At 38.9% G+C, this 14,202-nt stretch overlaps 1 protein-coding gene across 1 annotated transcript in view; it reads left to right on the top strand.

Annotated features, from left to right (window-relative positions):
- The first annotated feature begins 2,461 nt into the window (after positions 1-2,461).
- LOC122815333 overlaps positions 2,462-14,202 on the top strand; it is a 250,636-nt gene continuing 238,895 nt past the window's right edge. Inside the window, exons 1-2 of the mRNA XM_044087756.1 lie at positions 2,462-2,534; positions 4,035-4,058. Coding sequence (XP_043943691.1) covers positions 2,462-2,534; positions 4,035-4,058 — 97 coding nt within the window. The remainder of the gene's footprint in view (positions 2,535-4,034; positions 4,059-14,202) is intronic.

The raw sequence follows: 14,202 nt of genomic DNA on the forward strand, positions 1-14,202 counted from the left end.
ATGGCATTCCATATCAGGCACAAGTTATGAATTCCATGGCAGAACTTTCTACTCAGAATGAATCTTACACTTTTCTAACCCTGACAGCACTTGCTAATGTTAGATAAGAAGAAAGCTAATAGATATATACTAACGTGCATATCAATCAAGCTATAAAAACCATCAATAAAAAACTTGGCTCTCTCTATAGGATTAAATCATACCTCACCCTACCTACAAGAATTGCAGTCGCCCGCTCCCATCTACTATCTGCCCTTCTCTATGCCTCTCCTCTCTTACCTGAGCAAAACTGATCTTAATAAATTATCATGTTGTTACAACCGTATTGCCAGATTTGCTACTGGCACACCCTACCAAAACCACCAATGCCACAACCAAAGTTTCCTAGGCTGGCTCAAACTACCTCACCTTCTACAACTGAACCAGCTCATAGTTGCCCATAAAATCCTCCACTGGCCAGATAATACCCCTGCCCTAAACAATTTGATCTGCCCCTACGGCAATAATTGACCACTCCGCTCCTCCACCAATCTCCTAGTTCAAACAGTTAAATCCAGCCACAGTGCTGGTGACTCTCTCTTTGCTATCTCAGTCGGAAAGATATGGAACTCACTACCATCAGACCTGACCCTAGAATCTTCACTAACCGTATTCAAAACCAAGATCAAATATTACTTTAAATCACACTGGATATGTCCCTGCAACAACCCTGACTAACACCCTGTCCATCTCATTCGCCTCTCCTCTATAAATGTCCTCTCTTCAGCCACACCTCTCTATATCTCAATGGCCAAAACCATAACTAAAACTACTCATTATATTCTTAATCCTGATGGTAATATGCTGTTACTACCTGTTTATACATTATTGCATTGATATGTAAGCCTGCAACGCTATGTGGTGTTGTATTGCTTTGTTTTGTAACCTTTGAGTAAATGTAACTTGGGTGTATATGCCATACACCAACTGTTCTGATGATTTGTATCATGTGCATGCACCTTGGAGCTTTTCTCCCTGGGCCTCTGCTGAAAATGGACATTAATCCAGTCAGACCATCCCGGTTAACAAATGTAAAATAAAATAAATAAATAAAAATCGGCATTATCTTTTCTGCTTCGAAAATGTACACCATGATGTAACACTTGTACATCATATCTGTCCTTTTTGTGACCAGTTTATATTACCTTTCTGTTTTATTACATGGATGACAGACTGTACACTATGTCAGGGGTAGACACTCAGTGGTGTAAACATTGTCCATAGGTGATTTGGTCATATTGACTAATGTCAGCAAAAAATGGGTCCAAGGAATTTGCCAGTGATAAGTGGGTTGAGGACTGACCTACTCTGACTTACACCAGGGACCCGTGTAACATGTGAGAAGAGGTCTAAATGCCCCTTTTTGCCAGGGTATGCTAACCTATTGTATAAGCTAAGAATAAGTGAATGGCCAGCTGGTATCCATTTCTCCAGCTTGGGTTTCCTGGAAAACTCTATTCAATGAAAGCTGCATGTAAAATGAGTCATCCTGCCAAACATGAACTAAGGAAAGTTGCACCCAGTTGAGGATCACTGACAGGATGCGATGCAGAAGCTGATGATATAATATTAAGGAGGAGGCTGGACATCCTCTGTATCTAGCAGACAAGGTGGAAAGGTAATGCAGTAAAGCCACTAGTTTGGATCAAAGGTTACTACTTGGGAAGGAAAGACTAGAAATGGTGTGGGAATCGTCGCATGAGAGAGGCTTCGGAATAATGTGGGATGTCATCGACATTAGTGATAAACTCATGGCAATCAGATTCCAGTGTCAGGATCAGGCAATATTCATAATCTCATCCTATGATAGGACAGTATTCATAATCTCAGCCTATGATAGGGCAGTATTCATAATCTCAGCCTATGATAGGGCAGTATTCATAATCTCAGCCTATGATAGGGCAAAATATTCATAATCTCAGCCTATGATAGGGCAGTATTCATAATCTCAGCCTATGATAGGGCAGTATTCATAATCTCAGCCTATGATAGGGCAATATTCATAATCTCAGCCTGTGCCTCAGCAGGACTGTAATAGTTAGGAAAAGACTGCATTCAGGCAGCAATTACAGAACCAACTAGATGAGGCAGCAAATGGGGGAAATCAGAGAAAGCCAAGAACTGAGATAGAAGTGAAAATAGTGGAACATGTTAAAAGTTTGAAGTATATGAGAGGGGTGGTTGAGAAGAAGAGATGTCTGAATGAGGACGTCAAAAATTGCAATCAGAGAGGCTGCAGCCAAGTGGCATAGAAGGTAGGAGAGTGGTACTGAATCTTTAGAAATGGTAGAAATTGGTACAAAACTCCAACCACAAGTAGAAAATAGGAAAAAGGCTGTTAAAGTGGAGGATGATGATGATGATGATGATGATGGTGATGGATGATGATGATTGATGATGATGATGATGGTGATGATCGATGATGATGATGGTGATGATTTATGATGAGGAGGATATTGATGATGATATTGATGATGATATTGATAATGGTGATGGTGATGATGATTGATGATGATGATGTTATTGATGATGATGATAATGGTGATGATTGATCATGATGATATTGATGATGATGATGATGATGATTGATGATATTGATGATGGTGATGATTGATGATGATATTGATGATGATGATGGTGATGATTGATGATGATGATATTGATGATGATGATGATGGTGATGATTGATGATGATATTGATGATGATGGTGTTGATTGATGATTGTGATGATTGATGATGATGATGATATTGTTGATGATGATGATGATGATGGTGATGTGTTTTTCTATTCCTTATGTTTGTTACATTTTTGTCACTACTATATTGAATGTAACTTACGATGAGCCTACAGCTGTTCATGACATGATGACTGGTCTACCGTAGTAACCAAAATATAACTAAATAAATAAGTAGTTGTGAAGTAGGCAGTAAGATATGTTTAACACAGACAGGACTTTGTTACATGCTATTTGATTATGATGATTATAGTTAAGAATTTGACTGAAGCAGATAGCAAGGTTTTTTTATTCATTTTACATATGTTTGTGGTTAGTTGAAGCATTTTGACATTGTTTGAGCAGGACCAAACAGCATTGTTGCAGCAGAGAATCAGTTCATTGTCATCTTTTCAAAGATATCAATTTCCTACATAGTTTTGAAGTCCAAATGGGCATGTTTTCAAATTTAATGAGGTGACAAAGTCAAACTAGGCATTTTTTCCAATTTGTTTAAGGAGATGACAAAGTCCAACTAGGCATTTTTTTCAGTTTGTTTAAGGAGATGACAAAGTCCAACTAGGCATTTTTTTAGTTTGTTTAAGGAGGTGACAAAGTCAAACTAGGCATTTTTTCCAGTTTGTTTAAGGAGGTCACAAAGTCCAACTAGGTATTTTTTTCCAGTTTGTTTAAGGATGTCACAAAGTCCAACTGGTCATTTTTTCCAATTTGTTTAAGGAGGTCACAAAGTCCATCTGGTCATTTTTCCAATTTGTTTAAGGAGGTCACAAAGTCCAGCTGGTCATTTTTTCCAATGTATTTAAGGATGTCACAAAGTCCAACTGGTCATTTTTTCCAATTTGTTTAAGGAGGTCACAAAGTCCAACTAGGCATTTTTTCCATTTTTTTAAGGAGGTCACTGAACAGAGTACAATAATCTAATTTGTGTTGTTTCTCCAGTTTATGTTGGGGGGTTTGTATAGGTAGACATATATTATCACTTAACATGAAATATGTCTTAAAATGGATCTATATCTTGGAGTAAAAACTGTTGAGAATTTAATAAACAAGGACTGCAAATGTTTTAATCTCTGTCAGCTTTCAAAGGAGAAGTATGACACGTAAGGTGTGACAAGACTCGGACTCCTCGTAGAAATATTATCTGTTTTTACCATTAATTTTTCTTGATTGTATTTGGTCATACATTTTGAAATTGTCTTTAAATGAGTGAACTTAGATAACACTTACACCTGGAGTTTATCAGTATTTTTTTCTCCTAGGTGTAACAAGCATCTCTACAGAAAGTAAGTATATAATATATATTTTTGCTTCTCCCAATTTGTGTTTGATATCTTCAGATTTGGGACCAGATTTTAAACCATTTTACAGTCAAGACAAGATGCATTGATAAGTCCTAATTGCTGCTGAATGCTTGGAAAACTGTCAAAGCATCTTGCACTAACAAAAACTGTTTTGGAATATAGGAAATGAAGTGTACAATACACACTGCGTGCATGACTTGAATCATAACATATGGTGTTTATACAGGGCAGGGCCATTAAACCAATGAGAACATTGTCATTGTTTGTTTGATATAGATGTCTGATCCTCATCTTATTGTTCTTACCTGTCGCAAACATCAGATTCTGTATTGCTGTAATCTCTTTTTCAATGCCTGCTATGCAAATTCTTGCAGAGAATTGGATGCATTTATCATGTTCCTGACCACTTCTTTGTGCTTCATGCCTCTTGTTCTGTATTTTTTTTCGCCTGTGGTCAACAGTGAACAGTTCTCTTATATTCAAAAAATGATGAATCTGGTTAGGTCACGTGTTCTCAACTTCTGCATAACGGAGAACATCAAAAGTTAAAATTATGATGAAAATGTCTATTCATGTGCTACACATTCACAAAGAAACAGCAAAAGAATTTAGCACAGTTTGTACAAAGCCCAAATAGGGACAGCAGAATCTTATATACTTCCCATATCAATGCCTAATGAAAAGGACTACACAGTAAAGAGTGAACAAAAATAAATTGATCTTTTAAGATCAAATCACAAAATTGTGAAAAAAAACACTATTTTACACTTGCGGCAAGCCCCAAGCCTCTCACATCCCCTGCTAGTTATCTATCTATCTACATCTATCAGTCTATCTATCTGTATCTATCTAGCTATATCTATATCTATCTATATATCTATATCTATCTATCTATATCTATCTATCTAACTATATATATATATATATATATATATATATATATATATATATATATTTCCTCCTCTGTATATATATATATATATATATATGTGTGTGTGTGTGTGTGTGTGTGTGTGTGTGTATTTCTATGTATTTCACTTGCCAAAGTTTAATGTATGACACTGTAATGCAATAATGTGTGGTACTGATGAATGTAATGTGTTGCACTGTAATGCTGTAATCTGTGGTACTGATGAATGTATGTCTATATGTATTCAATATGCAAAATTTCTATTTCTGTTGGAGCTTTTCTCCTCAGGTCTCCAATGAAAATGGGCATTTGTAGCCCAGTCGGACAAACCCAGTCAACAAATATAAAATAAATAATAATATATACATGCATATATATATATATATATATATATATATATATATATTGTGTGTGTGTGATATAATATTAATATTAAACACACTATATATATTAATCATGCCTCAGGTAGTGCTGCAGGGCTGCCTATGTCGGATGCACATACTACACTCCCTATACATGTTTGGAAACAGGTAGTGCCAAGTTAGGCATCCCTTTTATTTTATGTGCGAGTCAGAGAGAGGTATCATTTCCAGGGTTCCTACTGAACCAGTGTATGTGCTATGCGTTGCCTTTTTGCCAACAACAAAGCATACTGGGCACACCTCCTTCTGCCTACTGGGGCAGGCTCAGGTTGTTCCTCCTCCGAGTCACGCTGTGCCTGTGCAGGCCTTGGCAATGGTGGGGGTCTGTTTGGCCCTGCTCCATGCTGTTCCTGCTGCAGCTGTTTTTGCAGGATCATATTGTGTAGCATGGCACATACCATGACAATTTGGGTACATGTAGTTGGTGAGTACTGCAAGACTCCACTAGATGTGTCCAGGCACTGGAACCGTGACTTGAGCATCCCAAACACACGCTCAGTTACATTTTGTGTTTGTGTGTGTGCCTCATTATGGAGTTCTTGTTCAGGTGTGTGTGCATTTCTGATGGGAGTCATCAACCACGGCTCCAGTGCGTATCCAGCATCCCCCACTAGGTGACCATCAGGGATGTCTCCACTGGCAAATATCTGGTACAGCTGTGACAGATGCCAGATATGGGAATCGTGGTAGCTTCCAGGGCAGCCAGCACACACATTCAGTATTTTGCCCTGGGCATCACACATGATCTGGCAGTTGATGGAGTGGAAGCCCTTGCGGTTGATGTAGGCCTTCCCCGCCCACCAGCTAGTGCTTTGATGTGTATGTGCATGGAGTCAATTGCACCCACTACCTCAGGGTATTCCGCTATTTGCTGGAAGAGACGCATATTACTGGCCAATACCTCACGGCAATTGGGGAAATATACATGATCACCGACATGTGCTGACATGGCATTCAGGAACTGGTGCAGTACCCTTGATGCTGATGCCTGTGAAATCCCCATCATATCACCACTTGGTCTCTGGAAGGTACCTATTGCTAGTATTCTTAGGCCAACGCATACTTTGGTTTCCACTGGGATGGGATCTCCTCTGTTGGTTCTGTGTTTGAGGTGTGGCCTGCACAGCTCAACAATTTGCTGCAGGAGCTCTCTGTCCTCTCTATAGCACTCCACTATCTCCAGCTCATGTAGCCCCTGGTAGGTTACCCTGGGTCTGTACACTCTTCTCCGTCTCCTCACTGTGGGTTGCTCAGCAACATTCACAATGGCACCACCCTCAGCATCTTGCACATGTTGACTTATAACAGCAATGGCAGCCCCTAAAATTTTTATGTCTCAGTTTAAGCTTTTTAAGTTTTCACTTCTCTTTGTTGACTGCAGTGTTGCAGTGTTTCTGAGAAAAACATGTGGGAATGTTGTTTGCAGAGTTTTAAGTGCTGGGCTGGGCTGGGTTAGTGTACTGCCTGTATAATTGGCTGATTCTGATTGATTTCACCTGGCAGCTCTGCTAGTTATCCTTGGTTAACTTCCTACTCCTTCTTTTCCTTCCTTTTCTCATTTCTGTTTCCACAGGGTCAGTGCTGTGCAAACAAGCACAAACATGCACACACACACGCACACAGGCTTACACAGGCTTAGATGGGTGCACATGCGCGCACACAGCCTTACACAAGCTTACCCAGGCTTAGGCAGGTGCACATTCATGTATACAGGCTTAGACAGCCTTACACAGGCTTTCACGGGTGCACACATGCGCACACAGGCTTAGACGGGTTTACACGCGTGCACACATGCGCACACAGTGTAAGCAGCTTTGCAAGAAACTTTAGTGATAGCCACGGCGTACACCTTCGGTTTCTGTGTTTCAGTTTAGACAACTGTAGACACGCCTCTTCTAGTCTTGAGTAACTCACAGCAAACACATGCCATTCTGCTCCAATAAGCTTACAGTCTTTTTGATACATACCCCCTCATGATGTCACCCATCTTCTACTCTGTTACTCCCCTTATCCTACTCTTACACTCTAGGGACATGGTTCACATAGCAGGGAAAATTGGGATTCACTATCCTTATACTCATTTGCATAGGATTGCCTACTAATGCCTGGTTACATCTCTCAGGCAGAGCTTCCCCCCTTAGCAACCACTACTCAGTAGCCATGTTGTCTTCAGCCTGCCATTCACTTGCATGGCAGATGAATATTTTGAATTAAATCCCTATTTGTGGCTTTTATTTTTTGTTTTTCTGGTTTTTAGTGTGCCACACGTTTGCGCGGTGCTGTGCTATGCTTAAAAATTGGAGATTGAGGAAAAAAAAATAATTTTTATTATTTTGCAATACATAAAAATGCCAGTGGCCATATATTTGGCCATTGGCATGCTTTCTCAACTGGATGCATCCTTTATTTGGAGCTGTCATGGCTCCATTTTGCTATTTGCAGAATGGTACTCAGTTGCCAACCAAGTACATTTCTGCAAATAACACTACTCTTACTCAGACAGGTTAGTGTTTCCTGGATCGCAAATTTACCTCATTTGCATAGCTTTCAGCAGCAAATGAGGTAATTTGCATAAACTAACACTGTCCGTGCACAAGTTGTTTTAGGAGCTCTCTTGCACGCCCCTGCCGGCTGTTCCTGGATCGCTCGGCAGACATGTTGGCTGGATGGAGTCTTACTCTACTCTTAGACTCCATGCAAGCCTTCGTGAATACAGCCCTTTCTCTTTATCATCCACTGAAAAGTTGGTTAACCATGCCCATTAGGAACTGCCAGCCTCTTTTGCAAGTGAATATTCAGCAATTTCTTGAATTATTTTTAGGTGGCCATGGATGGCACCAGTATCATCAGGAATAAAAGAGCAGCATTCCATTTGGATGAGCAAATGTACCCACTGTAGAAGCAAGGGTAAAGCCAAGTGCATGTAGTTTTGCAGCACCAATGTGCACATTGCTGTCAGTTCATGGGTTATCAAATGAATAGACTCAAACATAGAATTACTTAACATTCTCAGGTACTTAGATAATTTCCTAAGTTCCCAGATTGATTTCACCACCACATAAGCAGGTACAACACCTGCACTGGAAATGACCCCATCACCAAGATGCATATGAGCATGCATATGAGCAAGCTCTTTAAAAGCAGTGTTTTGTACAGTACTATGACACACCTGGTTGGCATCTAATTTATTACCTGGGCTAGGAATGTCCTTAGCATCCCTTTTGCGATGAACATTGAGAATTTTTCCTTTCTGTAACAGCTGTATGTCAAATGACTTGAATAAGACAACCAATATAACAAAAACCAGAAAAGCTTGATTTCTACAAATGTAATATCATCTGTGTAATGCTGCTATGCTCTGCACTCCAGCCCTATCATAAATGTTCTAAATAACTTTGCATGTAGTAATGCTGACAAAAAGTGTTCCATTTTTAGGATAGTAAACATATACTTCAGCAGTCATTGCTAGTTGAAGTGATATTACAGTAAAGGGGATAGAAACACGTTTATTCTTCCAAATTTAACAAGGAAAATAAGGTGAAATGCAGTATGAACTGGCACGGGTATAGGGAGAAACAAAATACCCCTATCATGTGCAGTAGGAATATGTGCACAAATCTAGCAGTTGCAAACGTTGAGGGTCTGTGCATACGTATGAAAGGCACCAGAAAAAGTATTAAATTCAGGACCCCGTGCAGTTGCTCACAGCTCAGTTCTAACTAAGCACCTCTCTCTATTTTAGCAAAGTATTTATGTCATCAAGAAATGCTTCACAGCTTACAGCACCAATGGTTACAGGGGATGATGATGATGCACTCAAAAGCAGACAAAACAAAATGATGATGAAAAATACAGTAATTGCAGTGATTATTGGTTCCATGGATAAATAAGCATGTTGGGCTGGAGAAAATTACAAAGAAATTGTAAACAAGGATGCTGGGTGGGATGTTCATTGTGCAAATAAAATCAATCGCCAAAAAGTCACTGACCAGCGCCTGATTCACAGTTGATTTCAAAAGGGAACAGTGTCTGGATACCGCAATGTCCAAATCAGTATTAAAAAGGTAGGATAAAACTGTCTTAAAGGATGCCTACCCCAGGAATGGGAGTTTTCTTCTGCACATTTTTGTAAAGTGTTAACTGCTGTATTAGCTGTCTGCAGCTGTGACTTTAACCTGACTGAGTTATATGTTAAGTGTTTAACTACAGATTCCTTTTCCTAATTTTTAGATTTTTCTTGCCAGTAAAAGCTGACCAGCAAGAGGCTGGTACCTTGTACTGTTCTGTTTTAGTTTATTTTTAAATTTTATAACATTTGCATACTTAAATTACCTTTCCCAGAAACTGTAAAGTTTTGTAATTTCTCGAGAGCTCAGACCATTTTACCAAATAATTACGGGTGTCCTTGGTATAGTTATTAAACTTATACCTGCCTGGAGTCCCATTCTCTAGAACTTTAAAACCATTTGTACCGGTATCAATTATAAAACCCCACTCTCATACCAAAGGGATAGATCTGTGTCTATAATTAGAGTCGCTCACCTTCCCATTGAAGAAATCCTATAAGGTTTCTTTTCCTTTATATTTGATTATAACCTGCTGTCATTCCTGAGAAGGATGTTCAAACCTTCCTCCAGGGCATCATAGTCCCTGTGACAAGGATACCCTGTCGTACATATTGATTAATACCCAACTAACACACAATTATACGTAAAGCCTAGGTTCATAAGTTGGTTCATGTTTACAATTTACTGATTTACATGCAATTAATACCAGTGCAGAAAGTTTTAGGAAAACTTAGCTGCAGAGACTCTGCTGAGATGTAAAATTGTGTTTTGTTGCACCAGAAATTTGCCTGAGAGAAAACCTCTCTCTCCTATGGGTCCAGTGCAATTTCTAATGCAGCAGCTTGCAAACAGCTCGGAACTCCAAGTAGCACAGAACCAAATTGTTAACGTACCAAATAACTTTCACATGAGACAGAGCAACAGAAAATAACAGTCTCCTTTATTGCAAAGAAAAGCATGTATGTCGGAGACTAGATCCTGTCTCTTCAAACTATGCCGTTATGTTTTATCCCTTTTTTCATTGAAAGCAACTTTATTGTAACAGTCATAGAACAACCACTGACCAACTGGAAATGAACACTTCAGCATTAATTTTGCTAAGCTTTCCAAACTGGTTATGTCTTCCCATATTAGGCACAAGTTATGAATTCCATGGCATAACGTTCTACTCAGAATAAATCTTACACTTTTCTAACCCTGACAGCACTTGCTAATATTAGATAAGAAGAAAGCTAATAGATATATACTAACGTGCATATCAATCAAGCTATAAAAACCATCAATAAAAAACTTGTCTCTCTCTCTCTATAGCATTAAATCATACCTCACCCTACCTAAAAGGATTGCAATTGCCCACTCCCATCTACTATCTGCCCTTCTCTATGCCTCTCCTCTCCTCTCTTACCTGAGCAAAACTGATCTTAATAAATGATCATGTTGTTACAACCGTATTGCCAGATTTGCTACTGGCACACCCTACCGAACCCACCAATGCCACAACCAAAATTTCCTAGGCTGGCTCAAACTACCTCAACTTCTACAACTGAACCAGCTCATAGTTGCCCATAAAATCCTCAACTGGCCAGATAATACCCCTGCCCTAAACAATTTGATCAGCCCCTACAGCAATAATTGACCACTCCGCTCCTCCACCAATCTCCTAGTTCAAACAGTTAAATCCAGCCACAGTGCTGGTGACTCTCTCTTTGCTAACTCAGTCAGAAAGATATGGAAGTCACTACCATCAGACCTGACCCTAGAATCTTCACTAACCGTATTCAAAACTAAGATGAAATATTACTTTAAATCACACTGGATATGTCCCTGCAACAACCCTGACTAACACCCTGTCCATCTCATTTGCCTCTCCTCTATAAATGTCCTCTCTTCAGCCACACCTCTCTATATCTCAATGGCGAAAACCATAACTAAAACTACTCATTCTATTCTTAATCCTGATGGTAATATGCTGTTACTACCTGTTTATACATTATTGCATTGATATGTAAGCCTGCAACGCTATGTGGTGTTGTATTGCTTTGTTTTGTAACCTTTGAGTAAATGTAACTTGGGTGTATATGCCATACACCAACTGTTCTGATAATTTGTATTGTGTGCATGCATCTTGGAGCTTTTCTCCCTGGGTCTCTGCTGAAAATGGACATTAATCCAGTCGGACCATCCCGGTTAACAAATGTAAAATAAAATACATAAATAAAAATCGTCATTATCTTTTCTGCTTCAAAAATGTACGCCATGATGTAACACTTGTACATCATATCTTTCCTTTTTGTGACCAGTTTATATTACCTTTCTGTTTTATTACATGGATGACAGACTGTACACTATGTCAGTGGTAGCCACTCAGTGGTGTAAACATTGCCCCTAGGTGATTTGGTCATATTGTCTAATGTCAGCAAAAAATGGGTCTAGGGAATTTGCCAGTGATAAGTGGGTTGAGGACTGGCCTACTCTGACTTACACCAGGGACCCGTGTAACATGTGAGAAGGGGTCTATATGCCCCTATTTGCCTGGGTATGCTAACCTATTGTATAAGCTAAGAATAAGTGAATGGCCAGCTGGTATCCATTTGTCCAGACTGGGTTTCCTGGAAAACTCTATTCAGTGAAAGCTGCATGTAAAATGAGTCATCCTACCAAACATGAACTAAGGAAAGCTGCACTCAGTTGAGGATCACTGACAGGATTCGATGCAGAAACTGTTGATATAATATTAAGGAGGAGGCTGAACATCCTCTGTATCCAGCAGACAAGGTGGAAAGGTAGTGCAGTAAAGCCACTTGAGTTGGGATCAAAGTCTACTACTTGGGAAGGACAGACTAGAAATGGTGTGGGAATGGTCACATGAGAGAGGCTTCGGAATAATATGAGATGTCATTGACATTAGTGATAAACTCATGGCAATCAGACTCCATTGTCAGGATCAGGGAATATTCATAATATCATCCTATGATAGGGCAGTATTCATAATCTCAGCCTATGATAGGGAAGTATTCATAATCTCAGCCTATGATAGGGCAGTATTAATAATCTCAGCCTATGATAGGGCAGTATTCATAATCTCAGCCTATAATAGGGCAATATTCATAATCTCAGCCTATGATAGGGCAATATTCATAATCTCAGCCTGTGCCTCAGCAGGACTGTAATAGTGAGGAAAAGACTGCATTCAGGCAGCAATTACGGAACCAACTAGATGAGGCAGCTAATGGGGGAAATCAGAGAAAGCCAAGAACTGAGATAGAAGGGAAAATAGTGGAACATGTTAAAAGTTTGAAGTATATGAGAGGGGTGGTTGAGGAGAAGAGATGTCTGAATGAGGACGTCAAAACTGCAATCAGAGCGGCTGTAGCCAAGTGCATAGAAGGTAGGAGAGTGGTACTGAATCTTTAGAAATGGTAGAAATTGGTACAACACTCCAACCTCAAGTAGAAAATAGGAAAAAGGCTGTTAAAGATGAGGAGGATGATGATGATGATGATGATGATTGATGATGATGATGATGATATTGATGATGATGATATTGATGATGATGATGACTGATGATGATTGATGATGATGATGATGATGATTGATGATATTGATGATGATATTGATGATGATGATTGAGGATGATGATGATGATGGTGATGATTGATGATGATGATAATGATATTGATGACTGATGATGATGATGATGATTTATGATGATTATGATGATGATGACTGATGATGATGATATTGATGATGATGATTGATGATGATGATGATATTGATGATGATGATGATTGATGATGATGATTGATGATGATATTAATGATGATGATGAGCATGATGAGGATGATGATGATTGATGATACTTGATGATAATGATGATATTGATGATATTGATGATGATGATAATGGTGATGTGTTTTCCTATTCCTTATGTTTGTTACATTTTTGTCACTACTATATTGAATGTAACTTACGATGAGCCTACAGCTGTTCATGCCATGATGACTGGTCTACCGTAGTAACCAAAATATAACTAAATAAATAAGTAGTTGTGAAATGTAAATAGGCAGTAGGATATGTTAAACACAGACAGGACTTTGTTACAGGCTATTTGCTTATGATGATTATAGTTAAGAATTTGACTGAAGCAGATAGTAAGGTTTATTTATTCATTTTACATATGTTTGTGGTAGCTGAAGCATTTTGACATTGTTTGAGCAGGACCAACCAGCATTGTTGCAGTAGAGAATCAGTTCATTGTCAGCTTTTCAAAGATATCAATTTCCTACATAGTTTTTAAGTCCAAATGGGCATTTTTTCAAATTTAAGGAGGTGACAAAATCAAACTAGGCATTTTGTCTAATTTGTTTAAGAAGGTGACAAAGTCCAACTAGGCATTTTTCCCAATTTTTTAAGGAGGTCACAAAGTCCAACTACGCATTTTTTTCTAATTTGTTTAAGGAGGTCACAAAGTCCAACTGGTCATTCTTTCCAATTTGTTTAAGGAGGTCACAAAGTCCAACTACACATTTTTCCAATTTGTTTAAGGAGTTCACAAAGTCCAACTGGTCATTTTACCAATTTGTTTAAGGAGGTCACAAAGTCCATCTGGTCATTTTTCCAATTTGTTTAAGGAGGTCACAAAGTCCAGCTGGTCATTTTTTCCAATGTATTTAAGGAGGTCACAAAGTCCAACTGGTCATTTTTTCCAATTTGTTTAAGGAGGTCGC

This window comes from Protopterus annectens, chromosome 1.part1, assembly GCF_019279795.1.
Source record: "Protopterus annectens isolate FY-2018-M chromosome 1.part1, PAN1.0, whole genome shotgun sequence".
Lineage (NCBI taxonomy): Eukaryota > Metazoa > Chordata > Ceratodontiformes > Protopteridae > Protopterus > Protopterus annectens.